Source organism: Aspergillus melleus (assembly GCF_016097325.1).
Source record: "Aspergillus melleus strain CBS 546.65 chromosome Unknown contig2, whole genome shotgun sequence".
Taxonomy (NCBI): domain Eukaryota; kingdom Fungi; phylum Ascomycota; class Eurotiomycetes; order Eurotiales; family Aspergillaceae; genus Aspergillus; species Aspergillus melleus.
In genome coordinates, this window is record NW_025763371.1 from 2,201,422 (window position 1) to 2,226,784 (window position 25,363).

General features: G+C 52.0%; 15 protein-coding genes across 15 annotated transcripts; 10 read left to right on the plus strand and 5 right to left on the minus strand.

The window, feature by feature from the left end:
- Nucleotides 1-410: 410 nt before the first annotated feature.
- LDX57_003554 (uncharacterized protein) lies at nt 411-1,391 on the minus strand (the record flags this gene model as incomplete). The annotated part of the gene is made up of 1 exon (XM_046085205.1): nt 411-1,391. One exon carries the CDS (start codon nt 1,389-1,391, stop codon nt 411-413), a length of 981 nt encoding a protein of 326 aa, XP_045941168.1.
- A 1,261-nt stretch (nt 1,392-2,652) lies between these two features.
- Nucleotides 2,653-3,039, plus strand: LDX57_003555 (uncharacterized protein; the record flags this gene model as incomplete). Its single annotated transcript, XM_046085206.1, has 1 exon — nt 2,653-3,039. The coding sequence occupies one exon, from the start codon at nt 2,653-2,655 to the stop codon at nt 3,037-3,039; it is 387 nt and encodes a 128-aa protein (XP_045941169.1).
- Nucleotides 3,040-3,294: 255 nt separating this feature from the next.
- Nucleotides 3,295-3,513, plus strand: LDX57_003556 (uncharacterized protein; the record flags this gene model as incomplete). The annotated part of the gene is made up of 1 exon (XM_046085207.1): nt 3,295-3,513. The coding sequence occupies one exon, from the start codon at nt 3,295-3,297 to the stop codon at nt 3,511-3,513; it is 219 nt and encodes a 72-aa protein (XP_045941170.1).
- A 313-nt stretch (nt 3,514-3,826) lies between these two features.
- LDX57_003557 (uncharacterized protein) lies at nt 3,827-4,521 on the plus strand. The gene is made up of 3 exons (XM_046085208.1): nt 3,827-4,089; nt 4,170-4,252; nt 4,329-4,521. Exons 1-3 carry the CDS (start codon nt 3,880-3,882, stop codon nt 4,381-4,383), a joined length of 348 nt encoding a protein of 115 aa, XP_045941171.1. The 5' UTR covers nt 3,827-3,879; the 3' UTR covers nt 4,384-4,521.
- LDX57_003558 (alpha-N-arabinofuranosidase) lies at nt 4,522-6,868 on the minus strand. Its single transcript, XM_046085209.1, has 7 exons — nt 6,361-6,868; nt 6,092-6,286; nt 5,893-6,005; nt 5,821-5,835; nt 5,674-5,762; nt 5,516-5,615; nt 4,522-5,456 (listed from the first exon to the last, which is right to left on the minus strand). The coding sequence occupies exons 1-7, from the start codon at nt 6,465-6,467 to the stop codon at nt 4,561-4,563; spliced, it is 1,515 nt and encodes a 504-aa protein (XP_045941172.1). The 5' UTR covers nt 6,468-6,868; the 3' UTR covers nt 4,522-4,560.
- Nucleotides 6,869-7,342: 474 nt separating this feature from the next.
- LDX57_003559 (sugar porter family MFS transporter) lies at nt 7,343-9,250 on the plus strand (the record flags this gene model as incomplete). Its single annotated transcript, XM_046085210.1, has 7 exons — nt 7,343-7,369; nt 7,427-7,472; nt 7,532-7,607; nt 7,677-7,868; nt 7,925-8,168; nt 8,221-8,477; nt 8,544-9,250. 7 exons carry the CDS (start codon nt 7,343-7,345, stop codon nt 9,205-9,207), a joined length of 1,506 nt encoding a protein of 501 aa, XP_045941173.1. The 3' UTR covers nt 9,208-9,250.
- A 235-nt stretch (nt 9,251-9,485) lies between these two features.
- Nucleotides 9,486-10,824, minus strand: LDX57_003560 (uncharacterized protein). Its single transcript, XM_046085211.1, has 3 exons — nt 10,724-10,824; nt 10,469-10,665; nt 9,486-10,373 (listed from the first exon to the last, which is right to left on the minus strand). Exons 2-3 carry the CDS (start codon nt 10,632-10,634, stop codon nt 9,787-9,789), a joined length of 753 nt encoding a protein of 250 aa, XP_045941174.1. The 5' UTR covers nt 10,635-10,665; nt 10,724-10,824; the 3' UTR covers nt 9,486-9,786.
- A 428-nt stretch (nt 10,825-11,252) lies between these two features.
- gcy1 (putative glycerol dehydrogenase Gcy1) lies at nt 11,253-12,873 on the plus strand. The gene is made up of 4 exons (XM_046085212.1): nt 11,253-11,490; nt 11,578-11,706; nt 11,769-12,017; nt 12,093-12,873. The coding sequence occupies exons 1-4, from the start codon at nt 11,468-11,470 to the stop codon at nt 12,586-12,588; spliced, it is 897 nt and encodes a 298-aa protein (XP_045941175.1). The 5' UTR covers nt 11,253-11,467; the 3' UTR covers nt 12,589-12,873.
- On the plus strand, nt 12,874-14,594 carry LDX57_003562 (uncharacterized protein). The gene is made up of 2 exons (XM_046085213.1): nt 12,874-13,030; nt 13,085-14,594. Exons 1-2 carry the CDS (start codon nt 12,978-12,980, stop codon nt 14,394-14,396), a joined length of 1,365 nt encoding a protein of 454 aa, XP_045941176.1. The 5' UTR covers nt 12,874-12,977; the 3' UTR covers nt 14,397-14,594.
- A 1,119-nt stretch (nt 14,595-15,713) lies between these two features.
- Nucleotides 15,714-16,364, plus strand: LDX57_003563 (uncharacterized protein; the record flags this gene model as incomplete). Its single annotated transcript, XM_046085214.1, has 2 exons — nt 15,714-15,997; nt 16,058-16,364. The coding sequence occupies 2 exons, from the start codon at nt 15,714-15,716 to the stop codon at nt 16,362-16,364; spliced, it is 591 nt and encodes a 196-aa protein (XP_045941177.1).
- A 132-nt stretch (nt 16,365-16,496) lies between these two features.
- On the plus strand, nt 16,497-16,995 carry LDX57_003564 (uncharacterized protein; the record flags this gene model as incomplete). Its single annotated transcript, XM_046085215.1, has 2 exons — nt 16,497-16,502; nt 16,549-16,995. 2 exons carry the CDS (start codon nt 16,497-16,499, stop codon nt 16,993-16,995), a joined length of 453 nt encoding a protein of 150 aa, XP_045941178.1.
- An 890-nt stretch (nt 16,996-17,885) lies between these two features.
- CKB2 (casein kinase II subunit beta family protein) lies at nt 17,886-19,381 on the plus strand (the record flags this gene model as incomplete). Its single annotated transcript, XM_046085216.1, has 3 exons — nt 17,886-17,945; nt 18,575-18,820; nt 18,881-19,381. 3 exons carry the CDS (start codon nt 17,886-17,888, stop codon nt 19,379-19,381), a joined length of 807 nt encoding a protein of 268 aa, XP_045941179.1.
- Nucleotides 19,382-19,924: 543 nt separating this feature from the next.
- On the minus strand, nt 19,925-21,067 carry LDX57_003566 (arylformamidase; the record flags this gene model as incomplete). The annotated part of the gene is made up of 3 exons (XM_046085217.1): nt 19,925-20,723; nt 20,880-20,962; nt 21,047-21,067. 3 exons carry the CDS (start codon nt 21,065-21,067, stop codon nt 19,925-19,927), a joined length of 903 nt encoding a protein of 300 aa, XP_045941180.1.
- Nucleotides 21,068-21,452: 385 nt separating this feature from the next.
- On the plus strand, nt 21,453-22,792 carry LDX57_003567 (putative eukaryotic translation initiation factor 3 subunit EifCh; the record flags this gene model as incomplete). The annotated part of the gene is made up of 4 exons (XM_046085218.1): nt 21,453-21,460; nt 21,526-21,571; nt 21,665-22,134; nt 22,213-22,792. 4 exons carry the CDS (start codon nt 21,453-21,455, stop codon nt 22,790-22,792), a joined length of 1,104 nt encoding a protein of 367 aa, XP_045941181.1.
- A 1,221-nt stretch (nt 22,793-24,013) lies between these two features.
- On the minus strand, nt 24,014-25,276 carry LDX57_003568 (uncharacterized protein; the record flags this gene model as incomplete). The annotated part of the gene is made up of 1 exon (XM_046085219.1): nt 24,014-25,276. The coding sequence occupies one exon, from the start codon at nt 25,274-25,276 to the stop codon at nt 24,014-24,016; it is 1,263 nt and encodes a 420-aa protein (XP_045941182.1).
- Nucleotides 25,277-25,363: the final 87 nt, after the last annotated feature.

Consider the following 25,363-nt stretch of genomic DNA (forward strand, 5'->3'; position numbering starts at 1 on the left):
GTTATGTCCTTGCTTTATGAAAATGGACGAGACGAAGACACCTCTGTTATTAGGCTCTCTGCTGCTAGAAAGCTAGACCAAGGCACACTGAATTCAAAGCTGTAAGGATCTATCTACCCTGTCTGAAGAATAAACAGAAGTAAAAACACCAGCCGAGGTGATATCCTGGTCCATCAGGGACGAAGATATCGGCATTGGTCTAAGAGGCGAGGAGAAGAATTCATGAACAATAGAGAAGAATCAAAGAAAGTATACAAAAGTATGAAGGAGAATGCATCACTGATGCCAGCTTATCTTTTTCAACTCAAGCTTCTGCTTTCCAAACCATCATCTTTAGCTGGGCAGATGCGCTCGTCAAATGGTTCGTTATGTATGCTCCGTGTACACAAGCCAATGCATGCCACCTTATCTCAAGGGCGATAGATAGGGGACGTGGTTTTCTTTATCGAAGGCAGTCGAAACAGCGAGCCTGGATCCGTTGCCAGCTTGATGAGACTTCTTCTGGCCTCGCTTCGGGATTTGGGAATGAAGGATGGTCTCTCAGGGAGCGGGTCCGGTGGCTGCGTGACTGGAGTTGCCTTCAACGAAGAGGCGTGCTTCAAGGGAGGAGGCACGACGACTATAGGCTTGGGGATGGAGCCAGAACGTCCACGAACAGTCAACGGTTTGTCAGGTTGCACCTCAGGTACGGGTTGAGCTGGGTCGACGGTGGTGGCCGTGCTCACCGCGGTCTCTTGCGGTATTTGGACTGGTGGTGCTGGTGGCTGCTGTTGCTGCTGCGGTTCCTGTGGTTTTCCGAGCGAATCGAAGGTGCGTGACGAATCATTATTTCCAGCATGATAAACGCGAGTGATCTTATCGCCATCCTGCTCGACGAGATACTCTCGAGCGGTGGGATCATCCTTGCTGAACATGACTGGTTCTCGACTGAATTTGTGCTCGAGTCCCCCATTCTCAGCGCTGTCGTTCAAATAGTAGACACGGTACCTAGAGCCAGCGTAGTCCTTCTTCTCACTTTTATGACGCTTCCAGCTTCTGCGGATCTTCTGGACAAGAAGGATGACCAGCGTGGTGAAGGCGATGACCGTCACGACGGAAATGACAATGGCGACAGCGATGGAGTTCTTCTCATAGCTCCAATGCGGGACCAAGGAGATGTGAGCTTTTGTCGGCGTCGGGGATAGCTTGCTCGCAGTGGTTGTGTTGCTGGCTGCCACTTTGACAGTCTGATTGCTGGCTGAGGCCGGTGGCGGAGGAGCTCGAATAGCAAGTGGATGATGGCTGTATCCAGGAACATTGAGTCTGTTCAATATGTTTTCGCGAATGGCAAGATCATTAGACTCCCGTTCCTCCCTCCGCCAGGATAGTGGTGCTCGCGATGTTTGACCCATCGCCGACACTACTGCAACTGCAAGATTCTGTCGAGCTGCAGGAGTATAAGATGAAAGTAATTGACATATGCCGGACCACAAATCGAGCTCCAGTAGCAATATTAGCAATGCAGTAGAGTATACTGATTAAAGAACGAAGCTTGAGAGGACAGCTCAAGAAATAGTTTGCTTTTCGTCTTGAGAACTAATTGTTGTGGCAGTGTCTGGATCATCCTTTGTTTTCGAGGCAGCTGCCCCCGGAGATTGATTTTCCCCAACGCTACTTCCTGCTTCGACAAAAGGTCGGTGGTGTTATTAGGACCACTCCTGGGTTGTGTTACAGCGCGAGCTCTGGTCGCTGTCTTTGTGTTAATTGTCCGCAGGCGTAGATCTTGCCCGGAACACGAATTTGGTTATCTTTGTCCAACAAAGCTTTGTTGTTGTCGGATCGATTAATCCACCCCACGAGTAATCCAGTAATCCTTAGTTTCTCGCATAGAGTCAATGTTGGGACAACGGAAGCCTCCCACTGTCGATCTTAGAACCCGTTTCACATCCTTGCTCTTTGTCGATGGTAACCATGTGAGTGTTGGCAACAGCTCCTACTTACAGCAAAGAGCTTCTCACTCATCGACACATCCTATGACAAGTTCATCCTGAAACCCACACGAGGGCCTCTGGTAACCCATGTATAGCCACTCTAAACATGTTCTTCACGTTTGACTACTTCACCTCGACTCTTTTTGGTAATACACATTATGGCTCCTCGTCGCATCACGAAGAAAGGTCGTGGTACCGGCCGGAGAAAAAGGTCTCCTAACGACATCTGGACCCGATTAGATGTGTCTCTCACAGATATAAGTGAGATGAAGATAATAAATAGTTTCCTAGAGTGCATTCATACTCGAAACCTCTTATACAAGGATTATCGATTCAAGAGCACAACAGACGCTGTGCATGAAGCTATCAAGCTTCACATTGAATTGGTGGTGCAGTAATTCCAGCCGTATCTAGAAAGAAATCCAGAAAATACCGTTGTGCTCTTCCGGCAGTTGATAGTGCGAAACAGGGTTAACTTTTGTCCTCCGGAGGTTGACGATGCGGACAACGAAGGTAAGTGAATTTGCAGATTGGGTTCCATAGATCAACGAATATGAATATAGCTCATGACTCGATATCGCTTCAGAAGTGCCTGAGACACCCATGGTTGCTGAAACCAATATCACCACCCCTAGAACCTGTCAGCCAAAACGAGCTTGTCGTCGGTGAAACGCCTCCGAGCATGCCTGCGAGTGTCATCCAAGAGCTGTTCATCACCGAGCCACCTCCCATCAACCACATGAGTATCACACAAGAGAAGATTGAAAGCCCTACCACGCCTCCAATCAAAGAAGTCTCTTGGTCCGGTGAGGAGCGAAACAACGAAGCCTCGGACTTGGATGATCTCGGAATTGAAATCAAACTGGAACTTTCTGCAGAAGAGCTACGTACTGTGAGCGGTAGCCCTAGAAGGCCCCGATCGCCCGGATTTCGCAGAGACAAGGTTCTAGCTGTTCGTCAGGTGCCGACTATCAAACAGCTCTATCAAGACGGCCATCTTACCCCCGTGTCTGACCCAGTCTTCCAGCCATCCCATGATCTGAACCGCTTTCTCCCTTTTCCAGTATGACATCGAGAAATTGCAGACCGATTGTCGAGTCATACTCAACAAGTCAGTTCGCGATGGAATGGGAGTCGAAAGGGCTGCGCTAGATTCGGTCTCCGGTGTCAAAACTCGAAAGGAGTTTCCCCCCGCCAATTTGAACGTCAGACAATCCAGAATCGACAAAGTCCCTACGAGATGACAATCTGTACCATCTGCCCTGTATACGATGTTCGGGAAACTGAAGAATCGACACGGCTGCTCCGCTTGTGTTACCAGGACATGTTCGAACTTGCCGAAAGAAACATGATGGACAGTATCTCCTTGCCACCAATCGCTGCCGAGTTTGGATTCCCCGCCAGAGAAGCAGCAGAGCTTACGCTGGCCGTAATCCGCGAATACTTGAATACCGAGCATTCGTACAAAGCCACTCTTCGACGAGTCATCATCTGCGGCCTCAATCAAGCCGAAATGGAGCCATACCGGGAAACCACCCCGTAAGTCAAATCAATTCTCCTTTTGGAAATCTATGAAGGCCGACTGGTTTTATTTTGACAGGAACTTTTTCCCCAAGTCCGGGCTGTTCGCCTAGTGAAGTCGACGGACACGAAGTATACATGGATTAGAGTTCTGTTCGATTAAGGGCTGGCAGATGGCAGCAGAGGAGAGAAGATAGATGAAAAAGGACGAAGAAGAAAGACAGACTCGGGCCGGCAGATCACGACCCCCCATTCCACGCTAAACCCAAACGAGCATTCCGATCCATCGACGTCATCGCTTTCCAGAAACAGGCATCACCACTACGTACTTATATATTCCTTCTCCCCGGCCCTTCTTCATCCCTCGACATCATCTTTCTCCCATCTCATGATACCTTTCCGACTTCAATCATTCATAAAGCAAAGACTTTCCCCATCAGCATCAAGATCTCGTGAATTTCATAGACCATTTCACTCCACCATGCCGCTCGTCGTCCCGGGATTAACCAACGCTTCGGCAAACGACACGGATAATAAGCAAGAATGGCTCAACAAGCTGGCGGGGAAGAAAATCAGCGACTCGACGAGTGATGTGAACGTTCGTTTTCCTCTTCCGACTGATACGTGTTCCCATCTTTCAAATGTCGTATGGGGCTGATTCTTGAATTCGTTATATAGACGTTCGCGAAGAAGGATTTACCCCAGTCGCATCGGATTATCAAGCCAGGTGACGCTATGACAATGGACTATAGACAAGATCGGTTGGTCTTCTTCTTCTGCTTGTTTTGGAGAGTGTAATTCGCGAGTACTGGTTGGCTAACCTCGTGGGAATTTCAGATTAAATATCCATCTAGGCGAAGATGATATTGTGCATGATGTCAATTTCGGTTAATATGGCTGGCTTAAACGATGGATTAAAGGCCATATGAAGGGTCGTGAGCGTTTAGATATGGTGGATGTACGAATTGCTCGGGGTCATGTATTGTTTCTTTTTTTAATGCGTCTAATCCAATTCTAGTAAAAGCAATATGTTCATGATTCATTTGTAAACAAGGCAGACTGATCCAGTCTACGCCTTCCATCGGAGCAGGGTGAACGAGTGCTTGGGGAACACGTACGCACCCTTGCCGTCCCAGGTGCTCTCGGTGATACCGACCTCCTGCTTTCCGTTCATGTTGCAAGCCGCGACGCTGTCGCCGGTGACCGTGAACACGGCAACCTCCCCGGCAGGGCCTTCCAGCTTCGTCTCGATGTTCTTCTCCTCGTGGATGTTGACCACGGCCACGTTGACGTAGCCGTCCTCGCCCAGCGTAGCACTGACGTCCAACCAGGGGGTGTCCTTGACTCCGCGGACCCATTTCGGAGAGGTCTCGCCCTCGTAGACACCGCAGGCGATGTGCGCACTGATAGTCCAGCCGCGCATGTACCGCGAGAAGAGGTACAAGGGCCACCAGGTAGTCTGCTTGATGATGCCATCCTTGGTGGTCATGAGGGGGGAGATGACGTTAACGGTCTGCGCGATGCAGGCCATACCGACGTCCTTGCTCTTGCGAACGAAGACGTTCAGGTACACGGCCACGGCGAGGGCGTCGGAGAGGGTGTAGGACTCCTCGGCGCCCTTGCTGCCTTCGGCGCGGATGGGGTCCCAGACGTTCCATTCGTCGAAGCAGATAGTGGGACGGAGCTGGTCGGGCGGCACACCGTTCTCGATCCGCGCGAGATCGATGAGGGAGGAGGTGATTTCAATGGCGCGCTCGGCGGCCAAGGGAGCAGTGGCATTGGGAAGGTGGGACGAGGACGACGTGTACAGGTGGATGCTGTGCATGTCGATGAGGGGGACGGTGCTGGTGGAGAGGGGGGAGTGGGCGGGAAGCAGACACTGCTTCAGAGTGTAGTAGTCCCAGGACGCGGTGCCATCTTGTCCACACAGGACCAGGACTAGGGAGGGGTCCAGGAGCTTCAGGGCTGTAGTGGGATGTTAGTTGCTGATGTAGTTGGGATATTTGAAGTAGGAGCAATCGTACCCTTTGCCCATTGGAATGCCTTGTGGGCGTACGCTTCCTTGGTCATCTGCTCAACCTGCCATGGGCCCCATGTTTCGTTTCCGAGGGCCCAGTATTTGACCTAGGTTCAATGATGTTTTAGTATCGCTGAGCTGGCGAGGGTACGGAGGGAAACATACGTTGTACGGCTCCTCGCGACCATTCTTACGGCGGAGGTTGGCATAGTAAGTGTCTCTGGTGCCGTTGCAGTATTCGACCCAAGCCAGCGCTGTTGGATGGAGTTAGACCAGACGCCATATACATAGCTTAGAAAGGCAACGCCTCACCTTCATCGAGAGTGCCTGTGGTGGGATAGTTAGCTTTCGGGTTCAAAATCATAGAGGAGACTGATACCTTACCAGTTCCGAAGTTTAGGCAGAAGTAGGGCTCGGTCCCAAGGACCTCACACCATTTCAAGAACTCATCGGTTCCAAACTGGTTCGTCTCCGTTCCCAGCCAAGCAAGCTCGGGCCTTTTGAAGTTCATTAGAGTTAGCATGTACATGGACAATGCATGTCACGCGATGATGACTAGCGTAGACTAAACAGATGAACATACCTCGAAGGCCGCTTGTCCTTGGGTCCAACTCCATCGATCCAATGATAGGTCGCCATAAAGTTACCACCGGGGTAACGGACGACAGGGATGTCCAGATCCCTCAAAGCTTCGAGGACATCCTTCCGGAATCCGTTCTCATCAGACAAGGGGTTACCCGGATCGTAGATGCCGCCATAGATGCAGCGGCCCATGTGCCTGTTCACCACGTGTCAGAACGCCATACATACACACTATTGAGACGGGATAATAATTGACGGGCGGGATCTTACTCTGTGAACCCCGCATAGATGTTAGGGTTGATCTTGGAAATACGTCGGGATGGGTGGATGGCAAGACTAGGCGCATCCTGGTCACTGAGCTGCGTGAAGGTGGTCATGGTTGATGCGATGCGGCCGACAGAACGTGTCGAAGCAGGGGGAGCAGGTGATTGGCAGGAAGCGTGCAAAATAAAAGGCAAATCGAAGAATAATAACAGAAAAAGGGAAAGATGGGATTGAACGATGACCAGTTGAAGGACCAAGCTGTTGTGGCGGAAGCGACTTGACGGCTAATATTAATGTTTCCGATTTCAGCGCCAGCCATGGGGGATGAATTGGGCAAATCCCCTGCGGGGTGGTTCCAGGCCACGGAGAGATATAGGGAATCGTGAGCTGATGCTGTAGGATGACAGTCTTGGACGGCGCCGTCGTCTTGGTGTTGGAGCCGAGGCAGCGCCACGAGATCTTCCGTCAATCAGCACGCGGCCTTTAATGAGCGTCTCTCCTCCCCCCAGTTGGCGTGGCCCGGCTACACCCCGCAAAGGTCAAGCGGCCCTTAGCGTGCCATGGGGTTAGTTCGAATCCTTATTCGTGATCAGATGGTGATAGGTCGTGCCATGCTACGGCGCAGGCTCGATTGGATGCATTTCGCCTCAAATCGGGGATTTGTTCCCTTGGAGATGGCGTGGAAAGTCACACTTTCGGTCGATTCTCCGGCGGACAGGACGGTGATAATTATTTTTTTTTCTAGTTTACCCTGATTCTCGTGAGCAATGCGTAATAGATTCCAAGGGAATTGATCACGTTCTCGTAGAATTCCCCGGATTTGAACATGGATTGGTTGCGGGCATCCGATCCCCAGACAGTCTTTAAAAAGAAGGGCGGACCCTCTCACCCCATTCCAGCCTCCACATCTCATCCTGTTTCTGAGTGTCCGGGGTGTTAGTATATTGAATGCGCTGAGGCCCAGAAGGAGCCCCATATCGAGCCCAGCATGCGTCTTTCTCCGGCATGGTACCAGGTAAGTCGCGGCCCGACGAGGTATTCCTGGCATTCAGACTATTAACCGGCTTTCCAGTTCCTGGTAGGCATTTTCGCCTCCCTCGGATCGTTTCTCTATGGATGTATGTATTTGACCTGCGCAATCCTCGTCGGAATGAATACTGACAATGATTCCCCGCAGATGATCTGGGCGTTATCGCCGAGGTCATTGCCAGTCAATCTTTTGCTTCCAAATTCGAGGCAAACTCCACGGAAACGTAAGTGTTCGCACTGATCAAACAATTTTAGTAGGCAGGACACAAGAAGACATGCTGATCATTCGAAAGTGGATTGGTAGTATCCTTGTTCACTGCCGGTGCCTTCTTTGGCTCCGCTTTCGCTGGTCCCACCGGTGACATGCTTGGGCGACGATGGACTATCTCGATCGGCTGTATCATCTTCTGTCTTGGTGGAGGCCTTCAGACTGGAGCCCAGACGGTGGACTATCTCTATAGTGGTAGATTCTTAGCCGGACTAGGGTAAGCTTTGTCGGACACCTGATGCAAAGGATCCAACCTTCCCTAACAACTAACAGGGTCGGCTTCCTTACCATGATTATCCCCTTATACCAGGCCGAAATCTGCCATCCCGACATTCGAGGACGAGTCACTGCGCTGCAGCAGTTCATGTTGGGCGTTGGTTCGCTATGCGCTGCGTGGATTTCATACGGGACCTACATCGGGTTCGATCCAACCAACAATGCCCAGTGGCAGGTACCGCTTGGTCTGCAGATCGTCCCGGCCGTTTTCCTCGGTCTTTTGATTATGTTCTTCCCCGAGGTAAAATATCCCTCCTTCCCTCGCAATCTCGCTGTTTCTGATGATTGGACAGTCGCCTCGTTGGCTCATTGACCATGGACACCATGAGAAAGGACTTCAAACCCTTGCGAAGCTTCACGCTCATGGAGACGAGAATGACCCCTGGGTTCGTGCGGAATATAACCAGATTCAGGAGGCCGTCACGTATGAGCATGAGAACGAGGCCAAATCCTACCTGGAGCTCTTCACATCGCGGTCGTCCTTCCGCCGTCTTTTCCTCTGCTGTGCATTGCAGGCCTCGGTGCAGATGACTGGTGTCTCAGCCATCCAGTAAGTGTCTGCCTGAGTAAATTCACTGTTGTTGGGCTTGGAGGGCTAATCGATGCGACGCGACAGATACTATTCGGTCGATATCTACGGGCAGATCGGTATCAAGGGCGATGAAACTTTGCGTTACCAGGCGATCAACTCGGTCATTGCCTTGGTTGCTCAGTTCTTGTGTATGATGTTCATTGACCGCTTCGGTCGTCGCTGGACTCTGATCTCAGGAAACTTGGGTAACATGGTCACTTTCATCATTGCCTGCGTTCTGCTGGCCAGGTTCCCTCCCGAGGTCAACAACACCGGAGCTCACTGGGGATTCATTATCATGACCTGGCTGTACAACTTCTCGTTCTCATGCACCTGCGGTCCTCTGTCGTGGATTATCCCGGCCGAAGTGTTTGACACACGAACCCGATCGAAGGGTGTCTCACTTGCAACCATGACGTCTTATGCCTTCAACACCATGATCGGCCAGGTGACACCCCTGGCAATGGACACCATCAAATACCGATACTACTTCGTTTTCATCATCTGCAATTTCACCAATGCGGTTTTCTTCTGGCTTCTGCTGCCGGAGACCAAGAAGCTGCCCTTGGAGGAGATGAACTATCTGTTCACCAACTCGCCTTGGATTGTGCCGGGAACCAAGAAGGAGGATTACCTGCCCCACGATTTGGAGCGCAAGGTTGTGGAGCAAGAGGAGAAGCAAGAGATCTATGCCACTCACAAGGAATAAGGAGACGGCGGATGTTATAAGAGGATACCACAAGAGATAGAGCGAGTGAGCGGGCGGGTGCGTGGTGTTGCCGAGAGTAACCAGCCTGATGCATCAAGGGTTCACTCTCGATGGGCAATAATTTCCAGCTCTAATACCTGTGTTTGAAGTTTAAGATTATTTATGACTTAAGGGAAATGTCAGTTATAGATGATCGTTTCATCGCAGACATACCACGTAGTCAACTGCATACTCCTGAATATTTCAAGGGATAACATTGACATAATTGTTTGAATTGTCTAAGCTATCTCAATGACGAGCAGCCAGCCTAGATAGCTATAAATTCTTCAATTTGTAATAAATTACCCTTTCTTTGAAAAGGCGTAAGCTTGGGCTGAACTAAAATGCACGCCCATTGTGTGCCGCAGCCTGGATTGCCGACTTTTCGGTCATCACCAGTAAACAGTAGTCACCACCAGGACAACACCATCGGTGAGTACAGTTATTCCTCAATGGTGGAAGCCATGAAGTTATATGCGCGAGGGATCCACTAATGTGAATATAAAGATCGCACGAGAGCTGACTGTCGAGCAACCAAATTTAATCCGAATCCGAACTATATCCTGCGAGGCCAAGAGACAGCGATGGCGGCTTCGCTGCTGGTTCTATTTTCTTCTCCGGCTGAGCGGAGACAGTACCTTGAGCACCCTTTGCGGGATCCTTCGGCCTTGTTGGTTCCACTGGAGGGTTCTGTTTCTCTATGGATGTAGACTTCTGAGTCGACGCAGACCCAGGCGCTTCTTCCGGTTTCCTGGTAGTTTGAGTTGTCTTTGCCTCCCCTGGAGTAGAAGTCTCGCCAGCTGCCTCGCTGGTGGATTTGCGTTTCTTACCGGGAAGAAGTAACTCCCTGTTCTTCTCCCGCCTTCTTTTGCGGGCAGGTATTTTCCAGTCCCCCCCTTCGGCTACCGGTGCAACATCCGCCGACGTGTCTTCTAAAAGAGCCTTCTCTGCTTCTTCCCGCTGTCGGCGAAATAATTCCAGCTGTTCAGACGTTTCCTTCTTCACCGCGGCCTCCTGGGCGCGTGTCGACTCCATGATGGAATCCAGAAAATCAACTTCATCCTCGTCCAGGGAGCGGAATTGATTCTTCAGCTTGATCTTCTCTTCGAAGGCTTCCTGCTTGGCCACTTTATACCGTAGGAACAATCACCCTAATATGTCAATCCAAAGCGTCCGCACAGCCTTGAAATCGAGCCTGATCCCCGCGGTTGATTCGACTCACTTTTGTTCTGCTGAAGAACGTCGTACAGGCTTTTGCCGCCATCTTGTTTGCCGAGGTCGGCCTTGCGCTTCCGCTCCTCCTCCAATTCGTGTTGGACACGGAGCCATTCGTCGTCGCGCTCGACGGGCTCCTGGTCTGTCCCAGCAGACACGAATCCCGAAGACATTCTGGTCTTCTGGTCTTAGGAGAGTCAAAACCTGGCGGGCAGATGATCGTTAGCCAACGCACTCAATTCTAGGGGAGCGGACCCATTACCAAAGGGGGTCGAAATTAGCCGCTTGAATACACCCGGATCTACCAATGGACTGAGACAAGTGAAGAAAGCAATGGAATAATACCGAAGAGCAATCGCAGCGAGACAAAGGCGTCCTGACTTTCCGCGGGTGGACTGGGAGGGTCGGCAGAAACGGGCGGTGAGAGACCGGGCTTGCCCGACTGGCCTGAGGCAGACCCGCATTCAAAGTGGAGCCTTCGAATTTAGGCAAAATGCGTTTCTGCCGATTCATCATTCCGGAGTAAATCCTAGAGGGCTGGTTGTTATTGGGGGTTGCTTCCGACCCTGCAGGAGAACTCGGCAATGGATTCCAGAATGAATCAACCGGAAAGCCGTCCATCCTATCCCGAGTTGGCCATTGGCCCTACCGATTCCGTACGGGGTTTGTACCTTGTCCCCAATGTCCTGGATGGGTAAATAGGGGACTGTACGGAATGGCTCGGGTAATTCCTGGCCATTGATTTACCCTCACTCGCTCCCCACTTTACGCTTGGAGGGGCAACGCTGAGGCGTCAGTCCTGCCCCTCAATCGACATCATCCCGCCTTTGGTGCGCTGGATGGACCTGCCTTCTATCATGCCTGTTTCGTTTTGGCTTTTGACGGAGTAAATTCTCAGACCCCAGTTATAAATTCCCGCCTTCCCCCCTGTCCCTTTCTTCTATCTTCAACATCCAAAACCTCTCTCCCAACTCTAAGAAAGTTCCTCGATTTACAACTACTCACAATGTCGAACCTTGAGCACACCAAGTAAGTCTCCACTGCAGTTGCATTTGTTTACTTCCACCGCCCAATTATGCAACGCTCAAACTAATGTGGTCTTGTTTGAAATCATAGGAAGACCTACACCCTGAACACCGGGGACAAGATCCCTGCCTTGGGTCTTGGTACCTGGCAGTCCAAGCCCAACGAGGTCCGTGAGGCCGTCAAGAACGCTCTCCTGAAGGGTTATCGTCACATCGACACGTATGTGCCCACTCCTCGGCTTACTTCACATCATGTTCAATCCACTGATAACTCCGTTCTAGTGCCCTTGCCTATGGCAACGAGGCTGAGGTTGGTGCTGGTATCAAGGACTCCGGCGTTCCTCGTAGCGAGATCTGGATCACCACCAAGCTCGACAACCCCTGGCACCACCGCGTTCAAGACGGTATCAACTCGTCTCTGAAGGACCTCGGCGTTGACTATGTCGACCTCTACCTTATGCACTGGCCCAGCTCGACTGACCCCAACGACCTGAAGAAGCACTTGCCCGACTGGGACTTCATCAAGACCTGGTAAGAGCTCATCCTTGATTTCGCGCCAATTTGGCTTCCAAATAAGCCAGCTGACGTCTCTCGTGTCTATTCCAGGCAAGAATTGCAGAAGCTCCCTGCCACCGGCAAGGTCAGGAACATTGGTGTTTCCAACTTCGGAATCAAGAACCTTGAGAGACTTCTGAACGACCCCAGCACCAAGATCATCCCTGCCGTCAACCAGATCGAGCTGCACCCCAACAACCCTTCGCCCAAGCTGGTTGCCTACAACACCTCCAAGGGCATCCATTCCACCGGCTACTCCTGCCTGGGCTCCACCAACTCCCCCTTGTACAAGGATCCTACCCTCTTGCAGCTGGCTGAGAAGAAGGGCCGGACTCCCCAGCAGGTCCTGCTTCTGTGGGGTCTGCAGAAGGGATGGAGTGTCATCCCCAAGTCCGTCAGCAAGTCTCGCATTGACGCCAACTTCGAGATTGACGGTTACGAGTTGACGGATGAGGAGATCAACCAGCTCGACAACCTGAAGGACCGTTTCAAGGTCTGCGGTGATGACTGGCTCCCCATCAAGGTCTTCTTTGGCGATGACGAGTAAATGCTTCCTTATTTATGATATCCCACGTATCTAGACGAAAGTTACCAAATTCAATTGTAAATATATTTGAGACGAATAAACTAGTGATGCTGATAGCACTGTAAAATTGACTTGTAGTGGCGGTGGGACAGTAAAACTCGCGAAAGGAGGCAAGTCAGTGCTCCGAGTCCGACGGAGCAGCGCCAGACAATCGGAGTGGATAACCCCGGTCATGTGACACCCGATAAGAGCACGTGTGGGTCAGGCGCCTGCACCGCCACTGGTTGCCGTCATCATCAGGCATCCAGTCATCCTCTCTCCTTCATCTCTTTGCCATCTACTGTCCATCACAGGGATGGTGCTTCCATCTATTCGTCTTCTTTAAATTCATATCTTCCATCACCGTCAGGATGCCGCCTTCTAGCGGGCACCTGTTGCTCCCCAAGTTCTGGAGAGCAGCGAGGTGAGCCATCTACTGCCCCGGCTAACTATATTTCGCCTTGCTGATCGGCCGCAGGTTTGCCTACGAGAAGGCTTGGAAAACCATCAAAACCAAATTTCCAGAGCCTGTCCAACAAAGCTCCCTTCGAGTTCAACCGGCATATGCTCGCATCAATCCTCAACAGCCCATCAGTCGAGCTGCTGCGATCCGACAAGCCCGAAGTCGCCACTTTTCCACTCGTGCCGCCGGTTCCTTCGTCTCTTATATCCGGTCTGGATTACAAGGTGGAAAGGCTACCCCGCAGGCGTCGCGGGTTGCCTCCAACATCAGTCGTCTCACAAGCCGGGCGCCATTTGCGTCGGCTCTTCGCCCAAATTTGACCGGTGGTACACTCTGCCGTACAGCGGGTGGTTATGCCATCGGTGCTGGCCGCATTGGGGGCGCGCGGTACTTCTCGCATGGCCCCGCTGCACCAGCCCAGGTCATCAACAATGTGTCTGTGGCAATGCGAGCGTTCTTCCTTTCGGGGCAGAAGGTCCGGTTCGACGGCATTGATTCCGTCAGCGGAAACAAGAAATACAAAGCTGTGACTGTGCTTCAGGATCAGGCTGAGCGGCAGATGATGGCCATCCCTCATACTGCTCCCGGCTCGTTCATTGACTTCCAGCTCTCCCCTACCATCACGGCCTTGGGTCTGCAGAAGAAGTTCGATCCCAGTGGTGCCTTCCAGTCCGAGACGCTTAACACGGATGGCCTTCTGGATCTCCTCTCCGCCGACTTTGCGCGTGCCCTCAAGGATCTGGCCATCGTGCTGAATGACCTCAAGCGCCTCTCAGCCTTGGGTGAATTGCCTATCTTGCTTCACGATCAATCGACTATCCGTGTGCGGTTCCCTGGTTGTGATGCCGAAACTGTGGAGCGGCTCTGCGACGAGGTCGGGGTTCAGCGGGGCAAGATTGCTCAAGATGAAGATTTCGATGCCCTCACAGGTGCTGACGTGGCTCTGCATTTCCCTTTTGCTCCCAGTGCGCACTCTTCGGATATCGGGGACTACTTCTACCAGAAGGATGCCTCGGAGCTACGAAAGCCCGAAGAGGTCGACTGGCAGGCCATGATGTCTCCGGAGAACAAAACCAAGTCTTCGACCAGCCGTCTGGAACAGTCAGGGAACAGGATTAGCTTCGAGGACGTTACATTATTCGCTGAGAACCCATGGGTCTCATCATCTTCGGGCTATTCCAGCATCAACGTTAGTGAACTCGGTGATCATGCCCTTTTCCCCGAGGTCTCAAGCGCTAGTTTTCCAGCGAGCTCTTCGGGATACGATGGAGTCGAAGGGATTCACAGGTTTCTAGCAGAATGCGATTACGCCGCGCGATACAATTAGCTGGCGGAGAATATCTACGTATTCACTTTGATTTCGACCTGTTTTGAACGCTCATTTGCTTTTTTTTTGTATAGCCCAAATATCGGAAAGGTCATACTTTGATACCACGTCGACCTTGTCAATGAATTATATATATATAAGAACATTTTATACCGCTTTCTTGTGAGATTGTTGCTTCTGTATCGAGTAACCTTAGACTTGGTATCCCCTTCCACTTGAGTATTAGCCCAATGAGCAGAATCCACGATGATCCGCTTCGTGGGAACTCGGGCCGCCGAACCGGACCAAATTGAGCAAGATGCCTGCTATCTCCCAGGTCTATTGACTCTCCACATCTTGGCAAGTTTACATCTGCCTTGTTTAGTTTCTCTGTGACACGGAGACTTTTCAGGAGGTGGATTGCGTGCTCGATTAATCTTCGTGGCATGTACACCGTAGAGCATCTAAGTTACCGTTGCAGCCAGCTTGCTTGACAAAACAATGCCATTATGGGGCTTCAATGAGATGGCTCGGTGCGGCGGAAGAACCTGGTGGCACGTCTGGTAACCCCGTCCATTAATCTAACCCTAAAGATGAAACGGATTCGGTTTCAATGCGGGCGGGACAGCCTAATGATTTCCTTCTTCATTCTTCACCCCGCAAAGATCATCACCCCGAATTTGCCTCCACAGTCCTTCATAAACTCGTCTCGTGATTTAAACACTGCATCTACGAGTCATGGACCAAGTACTATTGCAGTGTCGATGGCGTATGAAGGCGTCGTGGCTTCCCTCCGTGGCGTTATTGAGCGTTCGGCTCTACGTTCTATGGCTTTTTTTGGGGCAACTCTATCAGGACCCTTCTTTTTCCACACCTAAGTTGCATGAAAATAAGTCAGGAACCAGGAAGTAGATCTCCTTGATTCAAAGGGAATGGAAATCAGACGCCAATCCCGGAAGAATTCAACGTGCACCGTTATAATGACGATCATCAGCCTTCCAGCCCTTTCGGGGACGGAGAGTCCGTCTTAACGGATCGGAGGCCTTGGATCGATCATTGCAGGCCCTCCATTTCCCGATGCGGATCGGAATTGAGCCCTACAGACTGCTCTGAATACCGGCTGTTGTTATTTGCCATGCCTTGGGTTTAGCCGAATTACTTCGTCCGTCTCCTTGTTGCTTCTGGTAGTCGGAGCGTCGTGCTGAGGGTCGAGAATATGAAGCAATTGGTATAAATAGGAGGTCATTGTCGCTGGGAATCTGGCATTGAAGGTGACAACAGTCAACTACTGTCTTTTCTGAGGACTGCAGCAACGACACCGGCATTTATTCTCTCAGTATGCAGACCGTCAACATGCGAGCTCTCGCAGCTCTCGTCCCATTTCTTTTCTCTTCTGTGAAGGCGCTCCCTGCTGCCAGCACCACTGTTTCGGCGTCGAACCCCCCGTCAAGCTCTCCTACCCCTACCGGTAGCCCTGCAGACGGTAACCCTTTCGAAGGCGTTCAGCAATATGTGAACCCCTACTACAAGTCCGAGGTGGAAAGCCTGGCCATCCCCTCCATGACCGGGTCACTGGCTGAACAGGCAAGCGCCGTCGCCGATATTCCATCGTTCCACTGGCTGTAGGTTCTTTGATGGTGAACTGGATGATCCAACTCAATTGCTGACCAATTGATCTCTAGGGACACTGCTGACAAGGTTCCGACGATGGGCGAATTCCTGGAAGACATCAAGTCCCAGAACGATGACGGAGCAAGCCCCCCAGTCGCCGGTATCTTCGTCGTGTATGACCTGCCCGACCGCGATTGTGCCGCGTTGGCTAGCAACGGCGAGTATGCGATCGATGACGGTGGAGTCGAGAAGTACAAGGCGTACATCGACTCCATTCGTGAGCACGTTGAGAAATACTCGGATACCCAGATCATTCTGGTCATCGGTGAGCATACCTGTCAAGGAGGAAAGGCTGGACTTGTTACTCACTGTTTGTAGAGCCTGACAGCTTGGCCAACCTGGTCACGAACCTGGACGTTCCCAAGTGCGCCAACGCCAAGGATGCGTATTTGGAGTGCACCAACTACGCGATTACGCAATTGAGCCTGCCTAATGTCGCAATGTATCTGGATGCTGGTACGTGGCTAGAAGACCCCGGCACGCTCTCTCTGATCATCGAAAGCGTGCTAACACGGCTTTAGGACATGCCGGATGGCTTGGATGGCCTGCGAACATCGGCCCTGCTGCCGAGCTGTACGCCTCCGTGTACAAGAACGCCTCCTCTCCCGATGCTCTTCGTGGCTTGGCGACTAACGTGGCCAACTACAACGCCTTCTCCATTGACTCTTGCCCCTCGTACACGTCTGAGAACGAGATCTGTGACGAGAAGAGCTACATAAACAACTTTGCCCCGCAGCTGGCCAGCGCCGGCTTCGACGCTCACTTCATCGTCGACACTGGTAAGCTCCTTCCTCATTTCATCAAATTAGACAAGCGGTTTGCTAATTCGTGTTGGCAGGACGCAATGGAAACCAGCCCACCGGCCAGAATGAATGGGGTGACTGGTGCAATGTCAAGAACACCGGTTTCGGCGCTCGCCCTTCAACCGACACGGGCGATGAGCTGGTAGACGCCTTTGTCTGGATCAAGCCGGGCGGAGAGAGCGACGGAACCTCTGATCAGTCTGCGGAGCGCTACGATGCCCACTGTGGTCTCGCTGCTGCTTTGCAGCCCGCTCCCGAGGCTGGCACCTGGTTCCAGGTGAGTTGCATCTGATACCTGCTTCAAAGGGGCTTGAGTTTTGATTGACTGACGCTGTTATTATAGGCATACTTTGAGCAGCTTGTGGAGAATGCTAGCCCGTCTCTGTAAATGAATGGACAGTTGGGCAGAGAGTCAGAGAGATGTGGTTTCCTTCTATTCTTTCGATGGATGTTGGATGTATATAGTTCGCTCGATCCATGGTAGACCCTGGCAACATGGCCGTTGATCGGCATAGGAATCAATCCGTGTTTCACTGCATGTCCTTTACAATAAACATAGTAACTATGGTAGCTTTCACTTAAGAACACCATTTGTAAAACAGTATCAAATCCAAAATCTCGAGTGAATGTAGTATGCACTCATTCATGCGGAATAATCTGTAGCAAAGAGGGCCAACAAAGGCGGTGATAAAAAAACGACCGGAACTCACCGCCAACCCCGCGCTAAACCCGAAGAAGGAGATCCACAGATAACAGGCCGACGGAATGAAGCAGAAAGGCTCACTTCATCCATCTTCACACTGCGCATCGTTATCATCCGTGACTCCCGATTTGCACGCTTTCCCGTACCTCTCAACTCCAATCTGTGGCTGTTGGAAGCTCTGAGGAAGATTATTCCAGCTGTACAGTTCTGGGGGCTTTCCTGCTCTGGGATGGTCTGACCCAGTTTTCCTCTCAGCAACTGCTACAGGCAAAGCAAGAAATAATCTTACCTTCAGACACCTTCTCTTTGATCGTCCTGTGACTGCGCGCCAAAATGATGGAAGACTTTAATAGTGAGACTGACAGTGACTACACTAGTTACTGGAGAGATTGGGTAAGTTTTTATTTCCTTCCATTGTTCATTCCATGGATTCTGCCCCCCGCGGAAGACAGTTGCGGCTGGTGAGTCGCATCTGAGGGAAGGTGGGTGCGGCTGCGTTCAACAATGTGATGACGATGCGACCATGACCCAGTGAAGGGAGAATTCCCTTCTGGGGGATTTTTGGAAACAGCTAAAGCTTCCACCTCTCACTGCCCCTTGATCTTCCCATCACACGTCACAGCACACTTGATCTTTGCCCAACACAACTATTGTTATTCAAAATGTCTTCGGAGCCTGTTTCCTCGAATTCTTCTTCCGGGAAACCCAAGTCCCCAAAAAGGCCTTATTCCCCCGAACCGCCCGTTCCTCTCGATCCTTGGTGGTACGAGTATTCTACTACTGAGGAGGAGAAGACGAACAAGGCGAAGAGAGAACGGGAAGAGCGAATGAGGCAGCAAGCTGAAGCGACTTATTCTACCAATGATGAAGGCGAATCCCTCGACCGGAATCCCGAGGCTCCTCAGGCTCCCTCCCCCGTTTTTGTAATGCGAGAGCATGAAAGATTCCCATATGCAATCACCGTCCCCCACGTTCCTGCCGAGTTTTGTACAGATTTCCCTGACAGTCGTTGGCTTGTACAGTTCATTTCTTCCCGTGGAAACGAGTATTTCTGCGAGGTCGATGAGGAGTATTTAACCGACCGGTTCAACCTTACTGGCTTGAATACCGAGGTCGCGTACTACCAGTATGCCTTGGATCTTGTGACCGATGTCTTTGACTTGGACGCGGACGACGACTTGCGCGAGCAAATTGAGAAGTCCGCACGTCACTTGTACGGACTCGTACATGCTCGCTACATTATCACCACCCGTGGTCTTTCCAAAATGGTTCGTAAACAACAGTGAAAATCCCGGGCGCTGATCTTTTTAAGTCTGACTCGTCTATAGGTCGACAAGTACAAGAAGGGCGATTTCGGCAAATGCCCTCGTGTCGTGTGTGAGGGTCATCCTCTTCTTCCTATGGGGCAGCATGACTTGCCGCACACCAGCACCGTTCGTCTTTACTGCGCAAAGTGCGAAGATATCTACAACCCCAAGTCCTCGCGTCACGCTCAAATCGATGGTGCCTACTTCGGAACCACGTTCCACAGCATGCTTTTCCAGGTGTATCCTGCGCTGATTCCGGAGAAGAGCATCCGCCGTTACGAGCCTCGCATCTATGGATTCCGTGTTCACGCTAGCGCTGCACTTGCTCGCTGGCAGGATCAATATCGCGAAGAGAGTAAGGCGCGTCTTCGCGAGGCGGGCATCGAGGCGAAATACATCGAGGATACTGAGGAAGACGATTTGGAGGACGACGACGATGAAATCGACGAGCCTGGTTTTGATGGCAAGGAAGAGAAGACCGTCGGCGACGCTGCTTCCGGACGCATGGACATTGGCAACTAAGGCATCTATGTGTCTTAAGCTATTGTGACCTGGCACCCTTGCTACATGCGCCTTGCACGATGGCTGTTCTTCATCAACCTTGATCTCATCCCCACCTTTCCTCCTTTCCGACCCAACTTTCATCGTTTCATACACTTCTCCGGTCACGTACCGCCTAGACATAGTGGTGCTCGAGATAACCTTGTTTTTATCCCCTTTTGCTTTTTCTGCTATGACTTGTCTCTTTGTTTAGTCTTTTGTTTCTCCAATACCCGGCGTATGACGGAGACGTTCAAGCTGCAATCCCATGTACTGCATTTTATGATCACGAACACTGGTGGGCGTCGGAAGTTCTGAAAATGGCCGGTCTGTTTTTCTTTTCTTCTCATGTGGACTAGTTACATAATCCCAACGATGTCTTTCGCGGACGTCGTGGCACAAATGCGAAATAGATAAACTGATTCAGTTCTCATGTAATCTGCAAACTTTCTGTCCACCTTATCTACGCTTGTTTCTATCTTCGCTATCGAACAAGGCATTATCTAAGCCCTCGAGGACGGAAAATCAACCGTCGAGCTTCTCGATCGTGAAAGCAATCGCTCTCGCTAGCTCTTCCCCGTTCTCCCAGGCTTCGTCATGCTGGCCGGTGAGGGACAGCATTTCCACCCGCCGACTCGTTTCCTCGGTCTGGTCCTCCCACCCCGTCAACGCCTGCTTCATAGCCTTCCATTGCGAGGGATCGACGAGTTCATCCTCCGTCGAGTAAGCCAGCACGGCCAACCGACCGGCCTCCCACCCCACCACGCCACTGGGACCCTGCACCACCGCAGGAGAGACCTCATCCCAGAGATTCTCGTCCTTACCGAACGCCCCCTCCACGATCTCCTGATAGACAGGCACATCGGAGAACGTATCCCGAAGAAGCCTGAGATCATAGATCCCCGCGACGCCCAGGATCGCCATCGGAGATGGAATGACCTTCTCTGCATCATCACTTCCTCCATCACCTCCGCGCAACCCCGCCATCACCGACTGAAACGCCAACGTCGCCCCGCAACTATGTCCGACGAGAAGATACCGTTCTCCGAAGCCGAACTTGCGCTGTAGGAAGCGCAGCGCGGCCTGCACGTCGTTCAGATGATCGGGGTGTTTGGCGGCGCGGAGGGCGCGCGGGTCGGTGGTTTGCGGGTCCTGCGGATGCGCTGGGTGCGGACTGAGACGATATTCGATGGAGGCGAGGCCGGCGATACGAGGAAGCGTGGTGGTGGTGTAGGACGGCGAGGTGGTTAGGATGGATGCGGCGCGGGTGAGGTATCCGATGGAGGTCTGCGAAGGGTCTCGCCAGGCGCCACCGTGTATGAGGCTGAAGGTTTTTGTAAACATAGTAGATAAAAATCAGTCTTTGCTATGTAGGGTTGGATTTTGAAGGTGTTTGATGCCGGGGAGGGTGGGTAATGAATTGGGAGACCATGCCGGTTAGACATCGGTCTTTGGTGATCGGATCATGTACTGTACCTACATCACCCAGTAGCTGTTATCTTGATGAGAGGATTCTGGGAGGGTGGTGACCGCCACCGTTTGGAGGACGTGGTCCTTTTCGTACTGTAGGGTTTCGGTGAGCATGGTTTTGATGATTTGAGAAGGCTAGGGACATGGACGTGAGGGGAAAGAGGGAATCGGGCGTACTAAATAGTAGTGGTTATACATAGCCCAGGATGGGGTCCTGGCGGCCTGGCTAGCGGGGGTAGTGGTGGTTAGTAGTGCTAGGATGGGCGTATGGCTCACACAGGCCCCCGCGCGTCGTCCTGGACGGGGGGCTGGCCCAAGAAAAGTCAGGACAGCAATTGCGCCAACGACATGAACCCGACGGCTCCTAGCACGAAGAGAGCGAAGAACTTGTTTCTTGTTGTGGCGGCGAAGGAGGAAACGAGGTGATCCGCAAAAGGCCGAACGAGGCGATACTGCCAGGCTTGGCGCGCTAACCGGAAGGGGCGATAGGCGGTGGGAAATTGATCAAATCCATCCACACAAAGTTACCTTTCCATCCCGAAGTGTCAACCCCATCGTATACCCTGCGCTGCTTATATCCAACATGGCGGAGTACGTGCCCCCTGCTGTCGTCTCGAGACCGTGTCTCTGGTCCCGCTTGCTAATGCTGTCTATAGGAAAGAAGTTTCCGTTCCCCTCGAGGCCATCAAGGTCGAGGCCTTGGTATGATCATTCCCTGAAAATCCTCTCCCTCCTCCCCCCACCCGCGATATTCATGTTGTGAGCGACAGCAAGACTCATTCTGTGTCAAATTAGGTGGTGATGAAAATCATCAAGCACTGCTCCCAGACCTTTCCGACGACTGCGACCGGTTCGATCGTTGGTATGGACGCGGGTAGCAGCCTCGAGGTCACGAACTGCTTCCCTTTCCCCGTCGTCGAAGTGCCCGCGGAGTCGCACTTTGACAATGCCGCCGCCAACCCGGCCGCCGCCGCCCCTCGCGCGAAGGCCAACGCCGTCTACCAGGCCGAGATGATCCGCATGCTTCGGGAGGTCAACGTGGACGCGAACAACGTCGGATGGTACACCAGCGCCAACATGGGCAACTTCGTCAACATGAGCGTCATCGAGAACCAGTTCTTTTACCAGAAGGAGATGAACGAGAGGACGGTCGCTCTGGTGCACGACGTCAGCCGCAGTGCCCAGGGTAGCCTGAGCCTGCGGGCCTTCCGCCTGTCTCCTAAGTTCATGGCTGCCTTCAAGGAGAACAAGTTCACTTCCGACGAGTATGTGTTTTTTTTTGTCTAAAATCTGAGCGATTGTTGCATCTGCGCCTCTGAAAATCCAGCTAACACTCAATGCAGGCTGCAAAAGTCCAACCTGAGATTCCAGGACATCTTCGTTGAACTCCCGGTGGAAATCCACAACTCTCACCTGATCACCTCTTTCCTCCACCAGCTCCAGTGCCCCAGCCAGTCGTCCCCCGCGGATCTTCCCTCGTCTCTGGCCGCTCTGGAATCGGGCCCGTTCGTCAAGGACTCCGTCCTGGCGCCCAACTTCGATAACCTGGCTCTCAGCATCGACCCCTTCCTCGAGAAGAACTGCGACCTTCTCCTCGACAGCATTGAGACCCACCACACCGAGACCAACAACTACCAGTACTACCAGCGGTCGCTTGCTCGTGAGCAGACCAAGATCACGAATTGGCAGAACAAGCGCAAGCAGGAGAACGCCAGCCGCGCCGCCCTTAAGCAGCCCCTGCTTCCCGAGGATGAGTGGCAGCGACTGTTCAAGCTTCCCCAGGAGCCCAGCCGCCTGGAGACCATGGTGAACAGCCGACAGGTTGAGCAGTACGCCCGCCAGGTCGACAGCTTCGTTTCGGCCACGACGGGTAAGATGTTCGCCGTCAAGGGCAACCTGCTGCCTGGAGAGACCGCCAAATAAATACACAATAAATAAAAAAAAAGATGCGGGACGAATGAGAGAGACAAAGGAGAGAATTGGCTGACGGAGCGAGATGAACCGTTTTTTTTATTTGTCTGGAAAAACCACCCGAGGGGGATTCTGGGAAAATCGCAATGCATGACCTTAACGGCGTAGGGAGGGAAAATTTATGTGTATCTTGACCTGTTAATATGTTCCAGTGACGACGACTAGAGTTTTACGTTACGGGATATGACTTGAGTCTTCCTTCTTGATTTTGTTTCTTCTTTACTTTGAACTTTTTCCTTTTTTTTATTGTTTCCCTTTTGATGCACGTATGGCACTGCCCCTTATCTTTTTTTCTGCTGTTATTTCTTTTCTTTCTTGTTTATCTTTCCTCTTCTCCCTCCCGTCCAATCTACTTTATCTTGTATATCCAGTTCCATATCTATGGCCCGTGCCCTAATGCCGCTGTTAGGGCATCTGCAGCACGTGATAGACGAGTTATCGCAATCGATAACCGATTAGATAAGATAGATAAGAACAACTAGACAGTTGAACTTGAAATCGAGGCTATAAGTTATGTACCTCACACTTGGCAGCGATGACTTTAGGCGTTTACATTTACGGTTTCGTTGTATCTTGCTCGGGAGGTGCTAAAATCAAAGGAACATAGCGAGTGCTGGTTCTGGAGAAGGCGAGAGGGCTCGGGGGATAAACAGCATTGAAATTGAGAAGCAGGTGATTAAAGAGTTCGAGGGATCTAAATGACAAGGCATTGAAATAACATATCTATAGGAGGGCATTGGGCATCTAAGGGCTGTTTAAGGTAGGAAGGCATATATGAAAGGTCGGTGTGGTCGGGTGCTGCGGTGGATGCCTATCCTTACACTCTGAGATCTGTAAGAGTACAGCAAGATAACACTGTGTCTCTTGGCTTTACAGACTTAGGCCACGTTCTAATACAATAGAAATAGAAAGGTTATATAAAGCATCATCATTTGAGCTATAATGATCGAGCTGAGAGTAACACATTTTGGTTCTCGCTAATAATACATTTCAATCGTATCCAACATCGGTCCAATTTGTTGGGTTCATGTTAAAAGTTGTTCGTCCATCCATTTGATATCCTTTTTTGTTCTCATAATCCAACAAAGTCATAAGAATAATTCTGTCGTTTCAATCATTTGAATCATCACGCAAAGTCGAAATAATAAATCGTTATATATCTCCCTTCCTTCATCACAGACTGGTGAGTTTCTTGAACCAGTTCATTTTTCCACCAGAGTTGGGCGGCGGTGGTGGCGCGCCATACCGCTCATGTCGCATGCCACGATCTCGCTCGTAGTCACCGCTGCCGGAGCTGCTCTTCAGGCCATCCCGGTCGGATCGGCGCGCTTCGCGTTTTCTCTCGCGCAGGTCGTTGATTTCCTCGTCTGTCAGTCCCGGATACCGCGCCCGTCTGCGGGCTCTGCGGCGGAGGTCGCGGCGAGCTTCCTCATCCGATGACATCGAGTGCGCATTGGTCTGATCGCCCGGACCGGGTGGTACGTCGAGTACAGTGGCCACAAGGGGCGGCGGCTCCGGAGGGTTGATGTGTTGTTGATCAACCCAAGACGAGATCTTATCCCTCCGTCCGCCAGACATCATCGGCGGCGGTTGCTCCCTGGCCATTTCTGGGGCCCTGGATCGTCGGCGATTCGATCTCTCCGGGTCCGCGTAAGGGTCCTCGGCGTAGAAATCCCGAGCAGCGCGATCATCCACGCGGGAGTGACGTCGCGATCTGGGATTATCCTGCATTTCTGCCTCCCTCTGCCGGCGCCTTTCACGGCGTTCCGCAGCTTTCGCCTCGGCCCGGGCTTCCGCCTCTCGGGCCTCCTGCTCTTCACGAGCGCGGCGCTCTTCACGGGCAGCTCGACGTGCTCTCTTCTCTTCTTGGCGTCGTTGCTCCCGTTCTTCCTCTTCGCGGAGCTGTCTATCGTGCATCTCTCGCTCTCGAGCGAGTTCTCTCTCCTTTCGTCTCGCGTGCCTCTCCTCTGCCTCACGCATCTCGTTCTCTCGGGCTTGATCCAAAGAAGCCTGTTTTGCGGCACGCCGCGCCCTGCGCTCTGCTCTTCTGGCTTCCGCATCGTCTGCTTCCATATCTGGCACTTCCTCGGCTGGAGGGGCGTCGGCGACAAACCCTTCGCCCTCGTTCTCCGGGCGGGTTGAGCGTTTCCTTCTTTCTTCACGGCGCTGACGCCGAGCCTCGTCCCGTTCGGGGTCCGCCATCCTCGCATCATCATCACGACGAGAGCGAGACTTGTGACGTTCAGGAGGCTCCGCACGCGCAGTCCTGCGCAGCGAACCGATGAGACCCATTAACCCACCTGTTTCAGGCTTCTTAGGAGCGGTGTTCGAGCGTTTGAGTCGTTGCGGCTCCTTTGGTGGGGCTTCGACAAACGCAATGTCATCTGGCCCAGAGACGACATCAGGGCCTTGGTGCGCCTGGTCAGCATCCACCATAACGGCATCTTCTTGAAGTTCTTCGGGCCTCGACCGCGACTAGTAGATGGTTAGCAAAGATTCACAACCAGAAAATTACGTCAAGGC

Bases quoted from the DNA above. Each gene is read 5' to 3' on its own strand.
- LDX57_003558 (XM_046085209.1), bottom strand. From the start codon at position 6,467: ATGACCACCTTCACGCAGCTCAGTGACCAGGATGCGCCTAGTCTTGCC. The intron at 5,616-5,673 runs GTATGTTTCCCT...CATTGAACCTAG, and splicing joins GTCGCGAGGAGCCGTACAAC to GTCAAATACTGGGCCCTCGG. The intron at 5,457-5,515 runs GTACGATTGCTC...ATCCCACTACAG, and splicing joins GGCATTCCAATGGGCAAAGG to CCCTGAAGCTCCTGGACCCC.
- LDX57_003560 (XM_046085211.1), bottom strand. From the start codon at position 10,634: ATGTCTTCGGGATTCGTGTCTGCTGGGACAGACCAGGAGCCCGTCGAG. The intron at 10,374-10,468 runs GTGAGTCGAATC...TACGGTATAAAG, and splicing joins CGTTCTTCAGCAGAACAAAA to TGGCCAAGCAGGAAGCCTTC.
- LDX57_003557 (XM_046085208.1), top strand. From the start codon at position 3,880: ATGATACCTTTCCGACTTCAATCATTCATAAAGCAAAGACTTTCCCCA. The intron at 4,090-4,169 runs GTTCGTTTTCCT...TTCGTTATATAG, and splicing joins ACTCGACGAGTGATGTGAAC to ACGTTCGCGAAGAAGGATTT. The intron at 4,253-4,328 runs GTTGGTCTTCTT...TGGGAATTTCAG, and splicing joins ATGGACTATAGACAAGATCG to ATTAAATATCCATCTAGGCG.
- gcy1 (XM_046085212.1), top strand. From the start codon at position 11,468: ATGTCGAACCTTGAGCACACCAA. The intron at 11,491-11,577 runs GTAAGTCTCCAC...TTGAAATCATAG, and splicing joins TCGAACCTTGAGCACACCAA to GAAGACCTACACCCTGAACA. The intron at 11,707-11,768 runs GTATGTGCCCAC...ACTCCGTTCTAG, and splicing joins GGTTATCGTCACATCGACAC to TGCCCTTGCCTATGGCAACG.
- LDX57_003562 (XM_046085213.1), top strand. From the start codon at position 12,978: ATGCCGCCTTCTAGCGGGCACCTGTTGCTCCCCAAGTTCTGGAGAGCA. The intron at 13,031-13,084 runs GTGAGCCATCTA...GATCGGCCGCAG, and splicing joins AAGTTCTGGAGAGCAGCGAG to GTTTGCCTACGAGAAGGCTT.